This window comes from Magnolia sinica, chromosome 16, assembly GCF_029962835.1.
Source record: "Magnolia sinica isolate HGM2019 chromosome 16, MsV1, whole genome shotgun sequence".
NCBI lineage: Eukaryota > Viridiplantae > Streptophyta > Magnoliopsida > Magnoliales > Magnoliaceae > Magnolia > Magnolia sinica.
This window is the reverse complement of record NC_080588.1, coordinates 30513086-30538874: the sequence shown is the minus strand read 5'-3', so window position 1 is coordinate 30538874 and position 25789 is coordinate 30513086. Positions and strand designations below refer to the sequence as shown.

Here is a 25789-nt window from a genome sequence, read left to right as displayed (position 1 = left end):
CTACAAATCGGGTGGGCCACACACGTACATAGAATGTGCACCTCTCAGCCAGGTGCCACAAGCTTGTGGGCCCAACCATGTTTTATATTTGAAATCCACCATGTCCATCAGGTTCTATCCTCGATTCAAGGGCCTGAGGCAAAAAATCAAGGAGATCCACAAATCAAGTGGGCCAAACATGTATAGAGAATATGAACCTCTCAATTGGGTGCCACAAGCTTGTGGAGCCCACCATGTTTTATATCTACAATCCAGTCCATCCATCAGGTTCTATCCTCCATTGTAAGACCCAAGGCAAAAAATCAGCAAGATCCTCAATTTAGGTGGGCCACACATACACAGAATTCACTTCTTTCAGGGTTAATTTGACCATCTTTCCCATGCACTTGTTAAGGCTTTCGGGTATGAACTGTTGGTCAATTAGCCCTAACTGTTCATTACTTTCTATACACCTATGGCCAACATGATGATCATATGGACTTTTAGATAAAGCATAATTTGTTGGTTTCTCGTGATGAGAAGATCTGAGATGCAACATGTGTGATTCATGTCCAAGTGTGACGTGAGTTGAAATACGTCCACATGTAGAATCAAATATGATTGTGTATCAATCATATATTCTCACAAAATGATAGAGAAGACCATGCTTGTGTCCTCACATATCTTATTGTAATATGTCAAAAACGGAAACCCACCATTGTCATTGAAAACATGGAAACTTGTACCGTGTTTTGTATGTTTATAATATTGGGCACACTGTTTTATTTGTAAACACTCCGTCCATTAGGTGTGCTACTCAACTAGGCTCTAGGGGAAAAATCAGCCAGATCTATAGCTTAGGTGCGCCACACCCATTGTTCGGAGTATCTCTAATATTATTGATAATATCCTTGATATTATCTGCATCTCCAGCTTGGCGATACCAATAACACTAGTAGCATAAGAAATTCTAGGTATCGGCGATATATCACTAAGTGTCGTCAATGTATCGATATTGCCAATATTTTCGAATATGTAAATTTTAGGTGTTGCTTGTATCGCCAATAATTTTGACTGGGTAAATTCCAGGTGTCACTTGTATGTATCAACCATATTTTGATAATATTGCTAAGTGTTGCCAATGTATATGCATGCATGGATGGGTGGATGGATCCACCATTTTCCCCATGTTTCCCCTATGTTTCCCTGAGTTAGCTTTACATGCTTTTGCCTTTTAGGCCCTATTAAAGGGGAATTTATATTTGATCCCTAAAATATGCAAATATGCATTTTTTTTTTTGCCATTATTTGATTATTAAATATGCAAATATGTGTATTTTAGAATCTCCTGAAGTATCATTGAAAAATTCCACAAATTTCCCCATGTTTCTCTTATTGTAACATGTCAAAAACGGAAACCCACCATTGTCATTGAAAACATGGAAACCTGTACTGTATTTTGTATGTTTATATTATTGGGCACACTGTTGTATTTGTAAACACTCCGTCCATGAGGTGTGCTGCTCAACTTGGCCCAAGGGCAAAAATCAGCCAGATCTATAGCTTTGGTGGGCCACACCCATTGTTCGGAGTATCTCTAATATTATTGATAATATCCCTGATATTATCTGCATCTCCAACTTGGTGATACCAATAACACTAGTAGCGTAAGGAATTGTAGGTATCAGCGATATATTGCTAAGTGTCGTCAATGTATCGATATTGCCAATATTTTCGACTATGTAAATTTCAGGTGTTGCTTGTATCGCCAATGTATCGATATCGCCAATATTTTTGACTGGGTAAATTCCAGGTGTCACTTGTATCACCAATGTATCAACAATATTTTGATAATAGTGCTAAGTGTTGCCAATGTATATGCATGCATGTATGCATGGATGGTTGGATGGGTGTATGGATCCACCATTTCCCCATGTTTCCCCTATGTTTCCCTGAGTCAGTATCACATGCTTTTGCCTTTTAGTCCCCATTAAAGGGGAATTTATTATTTAATCCCTAAAATGAAATATGCATTTTTTTTTCGCCATTATTTGATTATTAAATATGCAAATATGTGTATTTTAGAATCTCCAGAAGTATCATTGAAAAATTCCACAAATTTCCCTATGTTTCTCTAATGTATTCCTGGGTCAACGTCATATGCTTTTTCACCCCCATTAAAGAGAAACTTATTATGTATGCATCTTTTTTGCAATTATTTTATTCATAAATATGCAAATATGTGTATTTTATTATCTCCTGAAGTTTCATTGAGAAATTCCACAATTTCCTTGTGTTTTTTGAATGTTTCCCTCGAATGTTTCCCTCAGTCAACGATGCATTTTCGGGTATTAGTGATAATATTAGTGATATTGATATATTTTTCCGTCTCCCCAACCAACTATACATGCAATGATACCAATCAATGTGTATAAAAAACGGTTGCATTTTGGTAGTAACGGCCGATTCATACCGATAACGGACAAGGCTGTTACGCGTTACGGGTCTGAAGCAAGATGGGAGAGAAAAATGGAGTCGTAATGGCTGTTACGACCCCCGTATCGGCCGTTACAGGGTATAACGACGGTTACGACCTCATGACAAAGAAGAAAACAAAAAGAAAAAAAGAAAAAAAAAACTTACCTCTTTTAATCTTCTTCTGCTTTTGCTGCTGTTGTAGCTGTCACTATTGGCTTGGTCGGTAGCTCTTCTTCTACTACTGTTGCGGCTGCTGGCTTGGTCGGCTGCTCTCTCTCTCTCACTCTCTCTCCCTCTCTCATTCTCCCTTTAAATGAGAATGGCTTTGTGGCCATTCCATAGCCATGTTTTTTTTTTTTCCTCCGCTGGTGTATGACGCAACAAGTGCACAACATCGTGGGGCCCACCTTGATATATGTGTTGTATACCACATCGTCCATCCGTTTTTTCATATCATTTTAGGGCATGATCCCTAAAATGAAGCAGATACAAATCTCAAGTGGACCAGACAGTAGTATTGAATGCCCACCATTAAAAACTTCATAGGGCCCATTGTAATGTTTATTTGCCATCCAACTTGTTGATAAGGTCACACAAATCTAGATGAAGGGAGAACACAAATATTAGCTTCATCTAAAATTTTTGTGGCCCCCAAGAAGTAGTTAATGGTGGGTGTTCAATCACCATTGTTTCCTGTGGTGTGGTCCACCTGAGATTTGGATCTACCTCATTTTTGGGACCATGCCCTAAAATGAGTTAGCAAAACAGATGGATGGCATGGATATACAACACATACATTGAGGTGGGCTCTATGTTTAAGGCCTCACCCCATCAACCTCGGTGATGTGTTGATGTGGCAAAGGTTTGTGGGCCCCATTGTGATGTATGTGTTATATCCACACCGTCCATCCATTTTTCTAGATTATTTTAGGGCATGAACCCAAAAAGGAGGCAAATCCAAAGCTCTAGCGGACCACACCACAGAAAACAATGGGAATTAAACACATACCATTGAAAACTTCTTGGGGGCCACAGAAGTTTCGGCTTAAGCTGGTATTTGTGTTTTCCTTTCATCTAGGTATGTGTGACCTTATGAACAGGTTGGGTGGCAAATAGACATCATGGTGGGCTTTGGGAAGGTTTCAACGGAGGGCATCATTGTCCCAGGGCATCATTGTCCTGGGTGTGGCTTCATCCACCGAGGTGGGTGGGATCCCTTACTGTGGGGCCCACCGTGATGTATGTGCCTTACATCCACACCATCCATCCATTTTGAATACTCATTTTAGGGCATGATCCCAAAAATGAAGCAGATCCAACTCTTAGGTGGACCATAATATAGGAAACAGTGGTGATCAACCATTAAAAACTTCTTGTGGGCCACAAAAGTTTTGGATTAAGCTGATATTTGTGAGGTCTCTTCATCTAAGTCTTCGTGACCTTATCAATAGGTTGGATGGCAAATAAACATTCCGGTGGCCCCCATGAAGCTTTTAATGGTGGGGATTCAATCACGGCTGTTTCTTGTGGTATGGTCCACCTAAAGTTTGGATTTGCTTTATTTTTGGGATCATGCCTTAAAATGAACTTTCAAAATGGATGGATGGCGTGGATGTAAAGAACATACATCAAAGTGGGCCCCATAGTTAGGGATCGACCCAAACCGCACCCCATTGTCCCCCATTGCTTTCCATGGTGTGGTCCACTTGAGCTTGGGATTTGCCTCATTTTTGGCTCATGCCTTAAAATTATTTGACAAAATGGATGGATGGTGTGGATATAACAAATACATCATGGTGGGACCCACAAAACTTTGCCACATCAACACACTATCGAGGTTGGTGGTGTACCTTGGTGGTGTTCTACACTATGCAATTTGAGTCCCACCTAATTCGGGCCTTGAAAAAATTGTACATGAGGCATGTTGATGGGGACATCACGCGCACTCACGCCGCCCCCCCTACGCACGTACGTACGTAGGAGGACCCCACCATCGATCTGGCTCGATGACGACGTCCAGGGAGGGCCTCCTAGCTAGAAGTCAAGTTTTGGTTCAGAAAAGTGGCCCGATAGTCAAGAAAAGCCCACCATGGGATCTCATGATCGTGGCCCACTCGTCAGATTGGTTTTATATTTTAGGTTTTGCTTATTGTTATTATTTAGAATATCGTGAACGCTTTAGATTTCCTCGTTTGGTTTTTATTTTAGTTTACTTCATCGCCAAGTAATAGGTGTCGCACATGGTGCGAGTTTTTGGGTATAGGGTTCTCCCTATAAATAGGCACCCCTTGTAGTTCTTTTCATTGATTGAAGTTAATAAAAAAATTCCTGCTTTATTTTTCTGCTCTCTTCGTGAGTTGTGGAAGAATTCAAAAGTGGGTGCGAAGCCCTCCCTTTTCGAAGGGCTAACTACCGTGGTGCGAAGCCACATCGATCCCAATTCACCCCCATCTTCCATCATCTTTTTTTCCATCTTCCCCCACTATCCATACTTCGAATTTGTCCTTTTGTTGCATCAGATTTCTTCATTGAAGCAGGTTTCCAGATTTCGGCCCGCAGGCGAGCTGAAACTTCGGCGGAGCACCACGCACAAACCGTACATCGGATCGAGCTGAGATTTGGAGGTTTTGGAGTCCATCCCTGGCCGACCAGGGCCAAAGTGGGCTTTTTCTGAATAATGGGCCCCACACACGTGCGGCCGGGATCACACGCACGTCCGTCTGGGCCATTGTTGCTGTCCACACGGGGATCATCTTTTGGCTCAGGTTTTTATCCTCTTTTATCCTCTCATAGCCGTTTTTTTTATGAATCCTAACCCTATATTACATGATCCCTAATTAATTTGCCCCTTTTTATCACCTTAGGGTTCCTTGAATTGAAATTAGAGAATCCCTTGGATTAGGGACTGATTTTTATGCATGAGTAGTTGATTTTATTTCCCTTTGACATTGTTTGGCTTATAATTTTATTGGTCCAGTCCTAGCCTGTGTCGGCTTGGACCCACATAGATTCCCCTTTAATTGAATGTTTGGATTTTCATATGGGATGTGGAATTTGTGTGATTGTTTCTGAATTGGTGTGATCTAAGCCTGCAATCTTGCATATCATATTTAATTTTCCATGTCCTGCATCAAATTTGGTATCAGAGCCTAGGGTTCTTGTAGGGGAATTCACCATATATTTACGGTTTAGTTTGAGTCCTTCATGCATTCAGTCCATCATATATAGTTGAATTTTAGTAACAATGTGTAGTCTCCTTCATATAGAGTCTCGTAGGGTCATTTAGTTTTTAGACACATAGTTGTCATAGAAGGTCTTTAGGTTGAGCAAGTCAGTGTATGCCCACACGTACGGGTAGCGGTTTCGGTTTGCACCCTACACTAAACATGGAACAATTGCAAGAGTCACTAAACAAGATATCTCAGACGTTGGAGTCTATGATTAAGCGCTTGGAAATGGACCAATGCTATGAACAGCTTGATGTACGCATTACCCGACTAAAGACCATCGCTAGGACAAACCCCACCATTGTGGTAGATGTCCAATCTCAAGCAGGTGGCCTGGAGGATATACCAATGAATGGAGTTGGTCAAGGAATCAATTATGGGTGTGCACCCGGACACTCACCCCATGAGAGACATAAATACCACTATTTTGAGGGGTACAACATGTGTGGCCTTGTGGCTGGAGAGAGTGCACCAACGGCTAGTGTAGAGTTACCCACTGAGGCCATTCCGGTAATGGATGAGTTACGTGATATCTTTCCTGATGATCTACCGGATGAGTCCCCTAGGAAGGATATAGAGCACACCAGAATATGGGACATCGTAATACCTACAACTGAGTTCACGTTGAATAAGTTCGTCAATAGGTCCACAGGTCTAAGTCCTTATGAAGTCGTTACTGATTATAAACTTAGGAAACTTATTGATCTTGTCCCTATGTTACTGTCCCATAGGCCGTCAGAGTCTGCAGAGTCTTTTGCGCATCACATTCATTCATGACATCAAGAAATCAAGAAGAAGATCATGACTAATAATGAACATTACACATTTTATACAGACCAGTATAAATGTTTCAAAGGATTCAATATTGGGGACTCTGTGATGGTCTGCATCAGGCCCGAGCGGTATCCTTTGAGGGCCGTTCGTAAGTTACACGCGTGTAGCGCTGGACCCATCAAAATTATAAAACGAAACGGTCTCAATGTGTATGAGATAGATCTTCCACCTTCCATGGGAATTAGTTTCACATCCGATGTGGAGGATTTAGTTACTTTTCAAAGGACCACTGATACTTTGTCTGGCCCTTTGCCCACCCATCCTAATTCCTCATATTTATCCCTTGAACTATGGCCCCTTTCCAACCCATTTTTCCAACCTCTACCTCCCATATCTACTTTTCCTAACCTTTCTTCCCAGCCTCTACCTCCCATACCTACCCTTCTCGACCCATTTTTCCAGCCTCTACGTCTCATACCTACCCGTCCCAACCCATTTTCCTGACCTCTACCTCCCATATCTACCCTTCCCAACCCATTTTTTCAGCCTCTACATCCCATACCTATCCGTCCCAACCCATGTTCCCAGCCTCTACCTCCCATACCTACCCATCCCGACCCATCCTCTCAGCCTCTACCTCCCATACCTATCCTTCCCGACTCATTTTCCCAGCCTCTATCTCACATACCTAACCTTCACACACCCAAAAAGGAAATAGAGGATATCCAAGACCATCAGATAGTTTCAACGTCGGACGGCGGGTTTCAGAAGTACGTGGTTAAATGGAAGTCACGCCCAGCTTCAGGCAGCACGTGGCTCACTGAGGAGGAGCTTCAGAGACTTGATCCTGACATCCTGAAGCGGTTCAGGAGTTTTATTTCTCCAGTGGCGAAATCTTTGCAGCCGAGGAGAATTGATGGGGACATCACGCGCACTCACGCCGCCCCCCCTACGCACGTACGTACGTAGGAGGACCCCACCATCGATCTGGCTCGATGACGACGTCCAGGGAGGGCCTCCTAGCTAGAAGTCAAGTTTTGGTTCAGAAAAGTGGCCCGATAGTCAAGAAAAGCCCACCATGGGATCTCATGATCGTGGCCCACTCGTCAGATTGGTTTTATATTTTAGGTTTTGCTTATTGTTATTATTTAGAACATCGTGAACGCTTTAGATTTCCTCGTTTGGTTTTTATTTTAGTTTAGTTCTTCGCGATGTAATAGGTGTCGGACATGGTGCGAGTGTTTGGGTATAAGGTTCTCCTTATAAATAGGCACGTTGTAGTTCTTTTCATTCATTCAAGCTTAATAAATAAAAAATTCGTGCTTTATTTTTCTGCTCTCTTCGTGAGTTGTGGAAGAATTCAAAAGTGGGTGCGAAGCCCTCCCTTTTCGAAGGGCTAACTACCGTGGTGCGAAGCCACATCGATCCCAATTCACCCCCATCTTCCATCATCTTTTTTTCCATCTTCCCCCACTATCCATACTTCGAATTTGTCCTTTTGTTGCATCAGATTTCTTCATTGAAGCAGGTTTCCAGATTTCGGCCCGCAGGCGAGCTGAAACTTCGGCGGAGCACCACGCACAAACCGTACATCGGATCGAGCTGAGATTTGGAGGTTTTGGAGTCCATCCCTGGCCGACCAGGGCCAAGGTGGGCTTTTTCTGAATAGTGGGCCCTACACACATGCGGCCGGGATCACACGCACGTCCGTCTGGGCCATTGTTGTTGTCCACACGGGGATCATCTTTTGGCTCAGGTTTTTATCCTCTTTTATCCTCTCATAGCCGTTTTTTTTATGAATCCTAACCCTATATTACATGATCCCTAATTAATTTGCCCCTTTTTATCACCTTAGGGTTCCTTGAATTGAAATTAGAGAATCCCTTGGATTATGGACTGATTTTTATGCATGAGTAGTTGATTTTATTTCCCTTTGACATTGTTTGGCTTATAATTTTATTGGTCCAGTCCTAGCCTGTGTCGGCTTGGACCCACATAGATTCCCCTTTAATTGAATGTTTGGATTTTCATATGGGATGTGGAATTTGTGTGATTGTTTCTGAATTGGTGTGATCTAAGCCTGCAATCTTGCATATCATATTTAATTTTCCATGTCCTGCATCACATGTATAATTCAAAATTAACCAATTAGATTATGGACCGTTGTTGCTAAATCACGATCCCAAAATCAAATTGTTTGAACAATTTTAACTGTTAATTTGTGGACACTTATTTTTTGAAACAAGGCCATTTGATATTTTCATTCTTCACCGTCCTATAAATGTCCACTGCTCCATTAGTGGGATAAGTGCTAATAGATTGGATGAATTTGAGGGTGATTTGGGGCATTGAGTGGTCTACAAATTGGCACCAAATCGGTGACGCTATACATCCAAATTTAATTTTAATTTTTTTCTTAAGATTTATTGGGAGAAGTGATATTAAATTGTTAGATATAGAAATTACATGATAGGAATAGGATACAAAACTACAAGTCTCTAGAGTCTATACATTAAAATGAAATGTATGTGAGTTGCAAGGTATGTAATACACAAATACTATAAATAATAATAAACCTGCAAATGTGATGTGTTTTGGTAGTAAATTCATTCTAATCATGGTAGTACATTCATTGTACATTAAAAAATGAATGCATATTTGGGACATTTACATGATTTTGGAGTTTATAGATATTTTCTATAATTTTTCAAGCAAAGGAAAAAAGTTCAAATGATAGGGGCCGTATCGGCCATTACACCCCCCTTGTATCAGCTGTTATGCCAATTCTTCGTATTAGTAACGGTGGCAACTGTTACGGTCACTGTTATTGATATGGAACACCTTGATTCCGATACTACGAACACTGGCCACACCACAGGTAATAATAGGGATGTGACACCGACCAAAGGTTTGTATGTGGGGTCTATATAAAAGCAAATATAGCTTATTTTTTCAGGATTTTTGCATGCCCAAAATATCCTTGTTATTTCCATCAAATGACAAAATTCCCTCATCCATACACACCACAAAGCACAAGGCCATTTCCTCTGGGAGTCCTTGTAGCTTTTTTTTTGGGACTTTTGCATGCACAACTACCCATGGTATTTCAATTAAATGGTGAAAATACCCTCCTCTATATGCACTCAACACAATGCATGAAGCCTTTTATATGCCAACCAAGAGGTGCATTATGTGCTCTTCACCATGATGATAGGATGCCCCAAAAATCAGGCCTATAAAATCATTAGGTGGGTCTAACTTTGAAAACAATGGAAAACCAGCCCAAAACATCCAAATTTGTGTGTTGGTCGACATGAAGGTTGGATCGGCCTGATTTTTAGGGCATTAAACTCTCATGGTGGGGCAACTATGAAGGATGGGCTGGATGATATAAACACACCTATGTGGGCCCAAAACCTCTTTAGACTTTCCTTTAGAATAAGCTTATTTTACAAGACTTGTAGAGGAACCAGCCTCAAAACCTCTTTAGACTTTCCTTTGAGGAAACCTTTGGTACTGCTGCAGAGTCTAATGAATCATATGCAGGCACTTATAAATTGCATACGTGGCTGTGTGGCGCACAAATAAGTCAAGACTCAAAAGTATCCAAATTACATTCTTATGCAAACTACTGGATTGGTGGGCATTTATTAGAAGGTTACAAATGAAAGATATCCAACAGCTCTATTTTCACAAATAATTTTCCACTAATGAAAGCTTAGGATTGTTCAAATAATCTAAATTTTGGAATTTAACTTAGTGACAGTGGGTTCCCAGTGTCAGTCGATTTAACTTTAATGCATGCTATGTGTTCAATTTTTGAGTGTGTGTATATCAGGTGTCTAGCAGTGCCTCATATATATTTTGTCTAATGTAAACTGAATCCGGCTTATAAAACACCCCTAACTTCGGTACAATTCCAAAATAAGATTTGATATAATACATTCCAATATATTGTGGAGGATGCATCACGACTACATCCCGTTCAATTGGGTCATGTTTGAATGATCCTAACTGTCCTAACCATAGATTGAACATATAAAAAGGAAACTCCAAAATAGAATATTTCAAGCCTTTGCTATTTTTTCTTAAACTTAACTTGAAGTGAACAGTTTGATTTTTTTGTGCTAGTTAGTCTTAATATGTTCAAAATAGATGCGATGCCAGCACCATGCCACATGTAAAGTTAGGTGTCTAAATGATGTGTAGTCAGCACTTGCATGCAAATCTCACAATTAGGAAATTCATTAAGAGGCCGGTTGCTCTACAAGTCTGTGTGGAATAAGCTTATTGGGTTGGGCGTTGAGCCATCGTGGTGTGTATGGCATCCAACTTGTCCACAAGGTTCATCCATCATCAAAGTTGGATGCCCCAAAAGCCAAGCAATCCAACCATCATGTGGGCCATGACATGAATTTGGAGATTTTTTGGTGTTTAATTGTTTTTTATACTCTCAAAAAAAGTTGTTGCTGTTGCTGGTTTTTTTTTTTTAAATGTTGCCCACCCACCTAATATTGGATAGGCCTGATTTTTAGAGCATCCCTCCATTGTGGCGGAGCTCACTTTGTGCATGGGTTGGATGAAATACACATGACATGGTGGGTTTGCACGAGGATAAAAGCCGGTGAATAGGCAAGTGAATAATAAGGTCAATAACTTTTATGCCCATGTGAATGACTTTTCAAATGGGAGTAAATAGGTTTTGGAGTAAGCTGATTCTATGAGGACTTGTAGAGGAACAGGCTTCAATGACTTCGATTGAGTAGAAGTGCAATTGTACACAATACCTTGTAATTTTGTACACCTTGAGGCTCTCACATTCCATACACTTGGTCATTTACCTATATCATGAAGATTGAGCCATGTCTTGAAGAGATTCAGATGAAGCTGCGAAAATCATAGCTAGTGACAAGTATTACAAATCTCTCATCATCGTTTATTTTGATGCGTTTTTTCTTGTGAATATGTTGATAGGTATTTAATTTTATAAGGTACTGATGTATCAAAAAGTGAATATCACTGTTGAATGTAGATGTTTGTTGTATTTTCTCCATAATGTGGTCCACCAGTGGACAACTAAGGTGTACTATGTGATTTTTTTTGTTAGTTATGGGTTGTGCCATGTGTATGGTATTTGGATCATGCACAGTGCACCCAATCAATGGTCTAGATCTTGCCATGTACCCTGTTAGTTTATCTGTATGACAAAACTATCCTTGAATGTCCATAATTCCTAAATACATGATGTAAATCGTCCATCTAAATAGCCCTACTATGCCCATTTAGTTTAAGATCATCTGATAGCTGCAATTTGTCTGATAACCTACCGGCATCTGGTCTATACTACTATACAAGAGATGATGTGTAATATGAAAAGGAGTAAAATTGTGTACATCAATAGTGGTAACAACAGTAGGCAAACTGACATCATATACAGGCATTTCATGCCAAGAAATGTCTCCATGTGTATGGTTGAGATCTCCATGAGGGCTGCCATTCAAGCATGCGATTGAGTTTTGCATCCAAAAATAGGCTTCACAAGTGCAAAATGTTGGTTCATCAATCATGCTTAATGTATAATTAAAGAGATAAGAGCAAGAGAATGGAGAGAGTGTGAATTAGGGTCACATGCCCCTACTCTCTCTCTTTCATATTAAATCAAAAAAGCAAATATTCCAAAACTACCCCTCACTTTATTACAATATGCTCTTTTAATATAAAGTGTACCTAATTAACTGAGTAAAGAGAAAGGGGGACTAAACTCAAGGCTAGGTAGGCCGTACCAGTGTAGGACCCCCTATTTCATTCTTCCAGGTAAGCCCCCACATCCATAGTCATTAACACTTAATATGCCCACATATCATTTTATATTATCTACAACTTTGATCTGTTCCCATGTGTAGGCATGTGCATTTTACTAGTATGTGTGTGTATGTGTGTCTACATATAAACTGATCTAGATCTGGCTTCATGTTAAAGAGATAAACAATAAAAGGTATTTTTCTACTTGGACAAATGATGGGAAAGTTTATAGAGAAGAGGAGGAAGTATCACTTGATTTTTTCTCACTTGGAGAAAGATATCATGGAATATATAGGTGGTTATGTGGTGGGTGATCAGTAAGAAAGAGCTGTTAAGAAGAAATATTGACATTATTGAAGATATATGGGGGTGCTGCTTCAAGAGTAAGAACGTAACGTGCAACAGGTCACATAGTGTTGATCAATGAGACTAGAGAGGGGGTTATTGCTAAACTAGACATTTTGGTGTAAGGCTTCAGAATCTAGATTCTAGAGGTTTACAAATTAGCAAAACCAAGACTAAATATATGAATGCAACTTTAGTAATAACAGTAATATGTTTGGGTGTTTTGTTAAAATTGAGCCCTAGAAGATTCCTTGTGTAATTTATTCGCGTTATCTAGGTTCTATCATTCTGAAATGATGGATCGAGGATGTTTCCAGTAGAAGTAGAGGTGGGTGGGTAAAGAGATTTAACTTGGGAGCACTCAGCAACACGAACAGAGGATGAACATTGAAGAGGACGATGTTGGGATGAATGTGTGGGTAGAGCTGGGCATATTTGACCCGATCTGATGGATCCGACCCGATCAGACCCAATCCGACCCATTCCGAACCGAACCGATGGCCTGGATTGGTGCGGATCGAGTAGGGTTATTCAGATCCGATAGTTTTTCGGATTGAGATCGGGTCGTGGTCAATCCGGACCAATCCAATCCGAAAACTCGATCCGAATGGATCCGGACTGAGAATTCCTACCGTTGAAACCTCCCAGGGTTCGACAGTGATGTTTATATTCCATCCATACCGTTAATAACGTTATTCCTACTGGGATGAATTGAAATCACAAATATTAGGACGATTGAAAACTTCCGTGGCCCCACGAATATTTTAACTGTAAACGTTCAATTATCACGTTTTCAGTCCACTTGAGCATTGGATACGGTTCATTTTTGGCATGATGTCCTAAAATGAACTCACAAAACTGATGGACGGGGAGGATTTCTCACAAACATCACAGTGGGTCCCGCTTGGCTTCCCAGTGCAGGCTTTCGCAGGAAATCCGTGTCCTACTCAAGCAATATGCCATTTCTTGCACGGCAAGTCATACACAGCTGGTGCGTAGATACGTGTCGACCATAGCCTAACCCTTTCTTAAAAAGGACACGCCCAAGAAGCTCGTTCGGTGGAGATTTCAATTCGAAGAATTATACCGTGCTCTGCAAGAGCATGGAAATTCATAAGCCTTCATACCCCAACACTCCATATGTACACGTATCACGACCATACCATAAGAGAAATACATACGTTGTGTCCTCGCCGTTGATGGCCTTACCCAAAAAACTAGTGCACGTACTTTCACAGCATCCGTTCTTGGTCACTAAATATACAGTTACGACTCAGCAAAGAAATGTCCTACAATAACATAATCCAATCAACACGTGTCATCTCCCGAAATACAGTGGGACAAATGCATTGGATGGTCATGATAGAAGTATATGCACGACAGGTGGTATGGGCGTGCATGCATGCACACGATATCGTCAGATTTTTGATATGGAATACAATGCTTCACAAGTACTTTAGCATTTAATATACCTACTCCAAGGAATGGGAGAGTATGGACACACCGGAATGTCAAATGCTGTACTGACGCAACCATTTCTTGGAGTGGGACCCATGGGTAGCTGATCCAGACCGTCGATATTACTAGTCAAACCAAGTATTTTTGGATAAATAGAAATCTTCAGGGCCGAAGGAATCTAGCCATGAAATGCTTGAGACGTTTTGTATTAAAGAATAGGAAAAACGAATGAATGGTTGGAAGCATCTGATATGGGAGAAAACAAAGTGGTCCCCAATCCACAGTACACTCGACAATACGGACGGTCTGGATGGAGAAAAGATGGGCCCCATTGCATCGGGATTCAGGAGGCTGTAGAGGGTTCTGTTGATGTCCTCATGGGAAAAGAAAAGGGATTCTCTGCATATTCTGCACTCGTTACTAGAGGCTCGTGCCAAGATGAGTGAAGACGGCACTTCGAGCTCCGAGTTGTACGAACGGCTCAAATGTGATCAAAATTACATGGGCCCCACAATGATGTATTTATTATATCCATACTGTTTATCCATTTTTCGTGATTATTTTAAAGCATTTGAAAAAAAAAATGAATTATATCTAAAGCTCAAATGGACCACACCGAAAATAGCAGCGAGGATAATAGTTTTCACCATTGATTTGAATCGTACCCAACCCAATCCGACTTGGTTTCCCTGACCGAGTCAGACTCGGTTTGGGTCAAGCCAATTGTGGATTGGATCGGTTCGAGTCAGGTGTCCCGGACTTGGTCCCGGATCGGATCGAGTTCGGGTCAGCCCGTGTAAATTTCGAATCGAATCGAGTTGGACTGAATCCAATCCGACTCGGTCTGATGCCCAGCTCTATGTGTGGGAAGTCTAGGAAGGATGGGAATAGAGAGTGAAGTTATTCAAAACAACCTCAGAGTTGCCTCAATTGGAGTTAAAATGATGGAGAGCTGATTGAGGATGGGTTAAGAGTGAGGTCATTCAAAGCAACCTAGGAAGGATGTGTCATGTTGTATTCACATGCTTAAAAGAAGTTCACCATGTCAGGCATGTAACTCCCATTTGTGTTACTGTGTGCTTCTGGTCTCTCATATACAATTGTGTACATGAACTTTCACACTACTTATTTCCTGCCGATGTGTCATTTAAGTATAAAATCCGAGCCAAAAACTAGGATGGTACATCAATCAAGCAGGCTACACCATTGAAATCAATGGTAGTTGATGGTTTGACACAATATATGTGTGGACTGCTAGATGATTGGATTTTTATTTTTATTTTTATTTTTATTTTTTTATTTTTTTTGTTCCAGATGATCCTAATGCTATTTTCATGGCTTGGATGTTCCACTACATAGGATTGTTGATGTGAGCCTAGGTTCTAGGGTTATGACAAGTGGCCCCTGGTTTTCTAATCCAAACCACTGGTCTGTTGCTTCCTTTTGTGGATAGGTCATGCCCCAAAAATCTCCTAAATAGGATGACCCTCGCCTCTCAGTTTGTGCGCTACAAAATAGATAGTTAACAAGACGGCATTCATCAGGTGAAAAAAGTTCCAAAACTACTGGCAAGGATCTTTAAGTCCCGGATTATTTGGCATGTGTGCCCATCCATGGTGGGTTGCAACTAACCACAAATATGGATACTTGTCGAAACTGGTGACCCACAAGCCTATTGAGTGTGTTTTAATTCCCCCCTTCACTCTCCTTTTTGCAGGAGACAGGCAATTTAGGCTACATTTCTTTGTTAAAAGATGACGAGGATGGAGGAAGTAACTATTTGGAAGAGGGAGGTGCTAGTACTTCTATTTTTATTAGGGATGTGGGTGGAATTTAGAAGTTTTAGATGGAGGTTAGAGTAAAAACCAAATAAGAAAAAAAAAAAAAGAAAGAAGAAAAATAAGTTCAAAAATTTGGTACATATCCCTTCGCATGACCTCCGTCAAAACTAGAAAATCTGGGTTTTGAACTTATTGAAAGCATCTCTGTTTTATTTTTCTCCCTTTACTTTGTTGAGTAGTCATGCTTACTTCTCTGCAGATGTCTAGTAGTTTTGGGTGTGGCATTGACTATTCTGTTGACATTGAAGAACTTTTGCATATGGCAACGACATGTTGGGAGGTATAACTTCATATCATCCTCATACTTACTTTCCTGTATCTAAATACATAGGGTCTTTTTGGACTAAGTTGCGAGTTTTCTGAAATTGTGTATTAACCGGGATATTTTCATAAGATGTTTGTTCCTTAAATGATACACACACACACACACACACACACACTCTCTTGGTAAGGTACATGGGAAGAGAAGGAGAGACTCAGGGGGGGGGGGGGGGGTGTTGAGTTGCCAAGCGACTGTCAAAATTTGCCTTGCAACCATCCATATCATGGATTCCATTGTGGATGGCTTATAACCAAGAAATGTTTGGGCTGAGAAACATGTGGCATGAGTCAATGTTCAAGTATCGGTATTGTTACATGCAACAATGGCCGGGGATATGAAAACATGTATCCCTAGCGCTGATACTCGGAAATATCATTGTTTGAGGGAAACATTGGAGAAACGTTGGGAAAAAAGGAAAAAAATTTCAATAAAATTTAAAAGAGATGTTAAAAGACACATGCTCACACATGTAGGAATCAAAATATTGTAAAAAAACAACTATACATAATAAGTTTCCATTTTATAGGGGCCTAACCATGTGTTGTCGATAAAAATAGTATAAATTACATATATAAAATTTATAGCCAATCAATAAATTGTCCAACACATAAATATAAAAAATTTCCACATTAATTAACAGTGAAGAACACATTTTCCAATATAAAAATGGAAAAATTAGGATTTTCCCAATTACTCCCATTTTTCACTTAAATGTTATTTTTTTCGACATAAATCCATGCCAATGTATGAGAATAATGCATAGACATGGATTTCCATGGTAATTCATGTTAAAAAAAAAAAAGCTTTTATGGATTTTTCGTCACCTTTAACTTCCTGCTCGTTTTTTTTTTGGTTTCGAGTAGAGATTTCTCTTTAAATCCAAACTTTTATTCAATAAAAACTAAGAGCGATCAAAATCACCTGAGAAACAAAAGTTAAAGAAATTTAAAAAAATGTTTTTTTTTTTTTTTTTTGGGTCAATTTGCACATTTACAGATGTTTCCCTGGTGTCGGGGATATTATTGCTAGTATCGGGGATATTATCGATTGTATCACCAATACCAGGGAGCTTTTATAGTACATTCTTCTCAATGAGTTGGTGATATTGATAATATCGCCAATTATCAATGATTTAATTAAAAATATTGGTGATATTTGGATTTTTTTTTAATACTTTAGCAGTTTCAATATCGATGGCCTAGCGATACTGATAACATTGATGATATTATTGATAATATCGTTGATATTTGGAACACTGCCATGAGTATAGAAAGTCATTAACAATGTTTAGAGTGTCGGTATTGTTACATGTATCGATGACCCGGGATACGAAAACATGTATCAATAGCCCCAGTATTATTACCGACACTTAGAAAAATATCGTTATCTGAGGGAAACATTGGCGGAAAGGTAGATTTTTTGACTGAAACTTCAGGAGATATTAAAAGACACATGTTTGAATATGCAAGAATCAAAATATTGTAAAAAAAAAAAAAAAAAAAAAAAAAAAAACTATTCATAATAAGTTTTGATTTTATGGGGGCCTAACCTTGTGTTATCGAAAAATTCAATACAAAATTGTAGCCAATCAATAGATTGACCAAGAGTCATCATTGGTCCACTATATAAAACTTTCAATTAATTAACAGTGAAGAACACATTTTTTTTTTTTGAAAGGTACTCTAATATAAAAATGGAGAAATTAGGATTTTCCCCAATTTCTCCAATTTTCACTTAAATTTTAATTTTATTGCCACAAATCTGTGTAAATGTATGAGAATCATGAATAGACATCGATTTCCATGCAATCCATGCTAATATTTGAAGAAACAAAATGAAGTTTTTATGGATTTTTCGTCACCTTTGAGTTCTGGCCTGTCTTCATTTCAAGTTGAGATTTCTTCCTAAATTCAAACTTTTATTCAATACAAACCAAGAGTAACCGAAATCACTTAAGGAACAAAATTCCAAAAAAAGAAAGAAAAATGGATATATTTTTTTTTTCGGTTTCTGGAGAATTACCCATTTTCTGTCATTTTAAACTCATTTACGGATGTTTCTTTGGTAATGGGGGTATTATCGCTGGTGTTGGAGATATTATTGTTGGCATCGCCGATACCAAGGAACTTTTATAAGAGATTTTTTCCCAAAGTTTTGTTGATATCGATAATATCATCACGTATCGCCAATAGTATCGAAAATATTGGCGATATTTTGAAATTTTTATATTCCCAACAATCTCGATGTTGCTGACATGGGGATACTGACAATACCGGTGATCTTGTCAATAATATCGTTGATATTTGGAATGCTCATACTTATCAGTGTACCAAATAACCCGCAATGACAAGGACAAAAGGTAGACAAAAAAAGACTGTGAAGATTCTTATTTCATTTTCTCTTCTTTTCTAAATGAAATTGCCTGTCCAGCAACATCCCCCCCCCCCCCTTGTTTTTTCCAGATTTCTTATCGAAAAGGATTTGAGTCTGGAAAAGTTGGACATTTGGTATCATAAAATTTGTTTCCCTTTTGCTTGGAACAAAATGAAAACAGCTATACTATCCTTTTTGTTTCTTTGTACCCAGCATGCTTATGTGCCCTTGGCTATCCAAGTAATTAGCTGCCTATAATTCTTTATGTCAAATTCTATCGACATTGAGGCATACTCCCATCTGGCACTTTTTACCTATAGGAACAGTGAACTTGCTAAGTTTGGCATACAATAAGTCAATAATGTAGATACCTGGATAGAGCTTTGCTAAGCCCACACACATGCAACAAAACTCATGTACATGTCACATCTATGCCAGAATGGCATGGTAGGTCTGAGATCCAATCCATCCATCAGTGCGGCACCAATATATTGATGCCCTAGCCCGAGAATTGGGTTGATCTACTGGTCAGGTTGGCCACAGTTCGAAAACAAATGCATGGCTCTGAAAAACAGCCAAGTTTAACCCATCCTCCTGTTTCCAATATTGACACCCACATGCTGATTGGACCAGATTTTATTTTTGGGAAAACATGTAGAAGGTCAGACCAACCTGATGGATGGAGTAGATCTTGCATATATGTACCATGCTGGCCCATATGTGGCTTGTGCATGAGCTTCATTGCACACGTGTGTGCTTAGCAAAGCTCCACTTGGATATGTGTAATTAATTAGTGATACGATACTGATATGGTTCTTTTGACATTTCTGCCTCTTTGCTCTCTCCATTTGTGACTCAAGCTGAGAAAAGAAAAGGACGTGCTGAGAGAATCAATGTCGCATGAGCAGTCCAAAAGTGCTGAACTGATCAGGGTATTGTTTTTTCTTCAGAATCTTTCTGTCTCTGGATTGTGGCTGCTAACAATAATTTTATAGCTTATTTCACGCATGTGGCTGTTGGAAATTCTCGAACTGTTTTGTCAGTTGTCCTAATATTCAGTTGTACATGGATACTACCTATCTGATTTGTTGTGCGCAACTCTCCTGCAGTGGTGTCCAATAAAGGGTGAAGTTGTTCTGTAATGGGTGGGGAGTTTTTGGAGCAGACGGTAGATGTGAAGCTGCAAATTTGTGTGTGTAACTGTGGGGATTTTGGAAACATATGGTATAAATAATGAAATTAAATCAAATTGCATTTTAAAGCTTGAAAATACTTATGGAGTGTAAATAAGATTAGTTTTGAAATCTTGTTAGAGTGGAGGTTAGACCGTAATTTGGAAACAAATGACATTTTTAAATTATTATCTGTTATTGGGAGTCAAGACCTGTAAGAGTTGTGATCATGAAATTTTCCTTAAATTGGAGTTCAGATTTTAACTTCAATTTAACCATATAGGAAACTGGTAAACACTCATCTCTTCTCTTAATAATAACATTGATAACCTGTGATAGCATGCTCAATAGGTGATCCAGAAATTGCAAGAATCAAGTGAATAGCATCTTTATACCAGTGATCTTCTATGAATGGAATACCTTCAGCTGGTCTGAAGAAATAGTGTTTGAAGGAAATTAGGCAAGAAGCAAAATTTAAGGATGCCATCCGCTACTCATCTGGTGAAACACTAGCAAACAGTGTCCCAAAAGGATTATTGATTCCTCTAGTAGGGAAGATATGTAAAGGGAGTTGACTATCTAAGGATCAATGGCCTCTGGCAAGCAACTCACCCTTTGTAGATTGTTGTTTCATGTGGCTAGAAAACATTTGAACTTAGCGGATTAGTTTTAAATTGTCATCATCATCTAAGCCTTATGCCAATTAATTGGGGCTGACTACATGAATCCTGTTCCACAATTCCACTCTACTCTGGGAATGACATATTGTTTGAATTCATGATGGAAGAAGTCATGGCCTGAGTTTGATGCCGGCTGCCAACCTGATGCAACCCTCCTTTATTCGGGCTGGGGACTGGCAATGAGATCACAAAACTTCCACAGGTGCAATGTAACAGACAATTACATAGGTTGATTACAATTAATCTCTATCTTATAGTCTAGTACATAGGTTGATTACAATCAACAAGTTAGTTATATAGTATGAATATACTTAATTTCCTCATTGAGCATTTCAAGTGGTCCATAGCTGAACTACATTATGAGCAACAATTGTTTTGGGTTCTTCAAGAACCTATTTGTCGCTTTGGGTGCTAAGGCTTTCTGTAGAGATTTTTCTTTTCTTTTCTTTCCCTTTCTTTCTTTTTAACTAGTGTTTTAGAGTTTCGACACCCAAGTTAGAAGTTGGTCTTTTGATCTTTAAGTTGGACTCAACTGAGTCAATGAGGAGCTTGCCTATTGTTAAAAATCTAATGTGTTTTAGAGTTTCGACACCCAAGTTAGAAGTTGGTCTTTTGATCTTTAAGTTGGACTCAACTGAGTTAATGAGGAGCTCGCCTATTGTTAAAAATCTAATGTGTTGGTTGTTGACTAGGCTGATTTTATAAAATTGGAGTACGGAGTTGGTATTTGGAGCTTGCCAAACTAAGTTGCCTCAGACAAGTTTTGGGCTCATAACAACCTACAAGGATATTATCAAACTTATAACTGCTCACTAATAATATATGTAGACATACTCTTAACCAAGGCTTTTATTTTTTACCTCCATTTTTACTCTTTATGCTAAAGGCACTTTATGTAATTTAGTAATCATCTTAATATTCAAGGGAATGGGTTGGTTGACCAATCCTAAGTAAGTTTTACTTTTCCCTAAGTTCTTTATTCTCCCTAACATGGTATTAGAGTGTAAGAGAGAAAAAAGCCTTAGAGAGAAAAAAATCAAACTAGGGCTGGACGTCCAACGCTCTTCTTATTTATGTTGAGTGATGTTTCAAATTGCATAAAATACCCTTGGAACCAAGGGCAAAATAGAAAAATAAAGAAACAAAAATAATAAGAGAAATAAGAGGAGTACAAAAGACTGCCCATGGTCTAGAGAGCGAAGGTCCACGTTTTAGTGAGAGAGAGTCTATGGTGCAGAAATATGCATGTCCACTCTTTCCCCTCAAGTAAGGCATAAATAGCAATCATGCCTAGCTTGCCAAGAATATGTCATCTAATTTCAACGATAAGAGCTTTAGTGAAGATACCCGTAAGTTGAGTAGTGAAGATACCTGTAAGTTGAAGAGATTTGAGTTTCTTAAGCTCCTCCTTATGTTTCTTAGTTGCCAAGTGTTAAGAGTATAGGATATGTATGTAGCTATACATGTACAATGGTACATACTATAGATAGCTATATGGATGGATACATGTATATCTATTAAGATCTCTACAAATCTCCCCTCTTTTGATATTCTTGTCATTTTCATCAGTGGAAGATGGAACAATATTTTCCACAACGTAGTTCCTTGTGATTAAATGGTATCAAGGTGGTGCCGATCCTACATGATTTCGCTACCATTGTTATGCCGTTGTTGATACCTTCCTCCGTTCGTCATTCTATTTGCATCTTCGTCATTGTGTTGTTAGCCCACTGCCATTGTTTTCAATTTTGTCATCCATCCCTATGCCCATTACAATATAACCATTCCATCTTCATGACCTACTCCAACCTGCAACCAATGTTCAAAATATCAGTATCACGTTACGTATCGCATCCTTGGGATACATATGCATATCGGTTATCGCATTGGATATCATTTGTATCAGGTAATTTATCACACTTTTTGGGGAACATGGGGAAACATTGGGAAAATGGTTGAATTTTTCAATGAAACTTTAAGGATTGTTAGAAAAGACCTTAATACACACTTTTAAATCATAACATCTCAAAAAAGAAGTACACATATTAGGTTTCCTTTGTATAGAGTCCTAAGCTATGCACTGTCTGATTGAACTAATGCAACTATATTCAAATTGAATGCATAGAATTTAGAGTGTATGTGATGATCATTTCATCAAGCACTCCAAAATACTTAGAAATTAGTCTCAATTGAAACCGGGTTGAATCGAAATTTTGAAAAAAATTTAATACTTTAATAAATTTTAATTAAAATATGATTTTTATTTTTTGAAAATTGACAAGGACTTAAAAAATCAGTAGATCAGCCCTCATCATGTTTGGAGTGCAACATTGCAAGCAATTTGGGGGAAATTAGTGAAATTTTGAATTTCCCCCCAAATTGGACCACCTACACTCAAAATTTGAAATTAGAATGTATGTGATGATCATTTCATCAAGTACTCCTAAATACTTTGAAGTTGGTCTCAATTGACAGTTGGTTGAAGGAAAATTTCAAAAATAAAAGTAATTGGGGAACATGAAGAACCAATGGATATTGAAATGAAAGCTCCAACTTCATGATTTTTCTTGAAAAATATGAAGAACCAATGGATTTATAACCATTTGACACTAATATAACATAATTTCAACAAAAAAAAAAAGGTATTGGAAATTGAAAATGCTCACTAGATCGAACATGTGGGATATATCATTATTACCTGTGTGTTTTGTATCGCATAGGTGGGATACAAGATATATCGTGGGATATATCGGTCGATATCGTCGATATTTAAAACATTGCCTATAGCCTGTAATCCTGTCCATCTTTAAAAAAAGAGAAAAAACCCAACACTGCCGCTCATCTTTCCCATAACAATTGGATTTCTTAGCCCTTATATTTTCAACACACCGCACCACAATTACCATCACCAGCTTTGGATCCAGTAGAACCGACTGTGCTGAGTCTGGACCACCATCTCCAGTGATCACCATCTCCAAATATGACGATTGCACCACAGCTAGAACCCTCTTAGATCCGCCACTACGGATTCGTTGCTAGCTATCTATGCTTGTCAACATCTCCAGCACCAGTGATCCATGCCCATCTTCTACAACGGCGTCTGATTGTCTCTGCCATCTAGCATCATCGTCTACATACCTTTCAAACTCTCCACAGATCCAAACCCATCTCTGTCACTGTTGACTATGACCATTAACACATCAACTCAGCATCTATAGCTACTACAACACCTGAGTCAGGCACCTGCAGCTGCACAGACAACCATCTATAGATAGCTTTATGTACGTGTATGTATACATCATACATGTATATCTTTTAAGATCATATCTCCCACTTCTTCTTTATATTCTTGTCATCATCAGGAAGATAGGACATTATTTTCCACAATGTAATCCCTTGTGATTATCACCAGGTAATTAGGGATCTTTTGGACTTTTAATTTTCAATACATGGATAGTTTAATCCTTTCTTCAAAAGGATGATTGAGGTCATGATTAAGATTGGTTACAATTTAGGTTACTTATGCTCCAAGTTATGTTTTATTTATTTATAAATAGTTGCTAAGAACTGTTGCAAGGAGTATTTTGATTATTGAATTTTTTACGTTTGGTTGGTTACAAGCTATATTCTCTCCCTCTCTTCTTAATATGAATATCTTTTTCTTTCTTTTAGTTCATCTAGATAGCTTAACATCTTCCAAGTGCTTCAAATTGGTAGAATAGTAGGTATTCTTCGCACCATATATTACAAGTTGTGATTTGTAGTAGTTTAGTTATAGATCATGATACTCATGACAACTTATATAACTTGATGTTGAAACTTCATGAGAAAGAGTTTGGTGCAGTATGGAATGTATTGGTAAAGGCCAAGATGACTTTGATGCTGGTGAGGGAGCTGACTTGGTGAAACTTTAAGTCTCCAATCCTCATTTATGATTTGTCAACAGGAGGTAGATTGGAGTTTCACAGAACCATTGATGACTTCGTTGATGAGGAAGAAATATTTACTCTTTTCCAATCCTGGAAGTTCTTTTAGAAAAAGAAACATGATTGCAAAATAGTTGATTCCATGACTAGACATCTTGCATAAGGGGAGGCATTTTGTGCAAGGATTGTGAAAGAAGCTTGGAAGGATCCTTGCCTAGTGTCATCAATGATCCACAAACATAAACTTGGTCTAACAGCTTATTTACACTGATTTTCTCAATAACTACAAAGGCCAAGTAGGCTCTGCAAGGTTTTCCAATGATGTAAAAATCAAAATGTAGTCATAGAGTATTTAACTTTGATCATTGATTTTGGTTGTGTTACTTCACTATAATTTTATAGCGTCTTCTTAATTTCCTTTGGGTTGAACTCACATTCCTATGGTCGTTCATTTACTCATAATCTGTGTTCCGAACCATAGGTGAGATTTTCATCTCATATGACTTCTTGATTTTGTGAATGTGATGCATGAAGGATGATTTAACCCAGTGTTTTAAATATTGACGATATCAGCCGGTATATCCACGATATATCTTGTATCCTACTTGTGCGATACGAAACGCATAGGTAAAGCCAATATATCCCACCTATTCAATCTGGTGAACATTTTCAATTTTCGATCCAGTTTTTTGTTGTAAATCATGTTAAATCAGTGTCAAATGGTTACAAATCTATGATTCTTCATGTTTTCCATGAAAAATAATGAATTTGGAGCTTCGATTTCGAGATTTAGGGAGATGGGCCAAGGTGCATAAAATTGCGAAAATAAAAAATTTTCAATTTCTCGCAAATTAGTTGCAATCTTTGTATCCAAACACAAAATCAAACATGTATGTAACTTGATCTAGTGATTCTTCTTTTGCTTTTGAATGTATTGCTTGTGTTTCCATATATGTCTTCTTATTATATGAAAAAACGTTAAATATACTTGCATATATTCTGTTGGACAAGGCATACATTAGGACTTCATACAAAGGAAACTCCCCCATTATGTGCACTTTTTTTTGTAATGTTTTGATTTCTAACTGTGTATTGATGTCTTTTTCAACAATCCCTGAAGTTTCATTGAAAAATTCCACCAAGTTCCCAATGTTCTCATGTTTCGCAACAACAACGATACATTATGCGATACAACCGATATCCCATGCGATAACTGATATGTATTTGTATCCCAAGGGTGCAATACATTACGCGGTAATGATATTTAAAACATTGATTTAACCTAAGATGATGTAAAAAAAAATTAAATAACAGATTAATTGAAGCAATGGAAACACAAAGTAAAGTGAATCTATCACAAAATTTTAAAAATTCAGTTATGTAACATTTTCAAGTAATACGGCAGTCTAGCA

At 38.5% G+C, this 25789-nt stretch overlaps 1 protein-coding gene across 6 annotated transcripts in view; it reads left to right on the top strand.

The window, feature by feature from the left end:
- The window catches only part of LOC131229884 (uncharacterized), a 63890-nt gene that overhangs the window by 5472 nt on the left and 32629 nt on the right, over positions 1-25789 (top strand). For 3 of the 6 annotated variants that reach the window (XM_058225936.1, XM_058225935.1, XM_058225941.1), the window contains exons 2-3: positions 16104-16184; positions 19460-19531. In XM_058225936.1, the coding sequence (XP_058081919.1) occupies positions 16104-16184; positions 19460-19531 (153 nt within the window). Of the gene's footprint in view, positions 1-16103; positions 16185-19459; positions 19532-19708; positions 19824-25789 lie in introns of those variants that run through there. The other 3 variants (XM_058225938.1, XM_058225937.1, XM_058225940.1) reach the window with 2 other exon arrangements.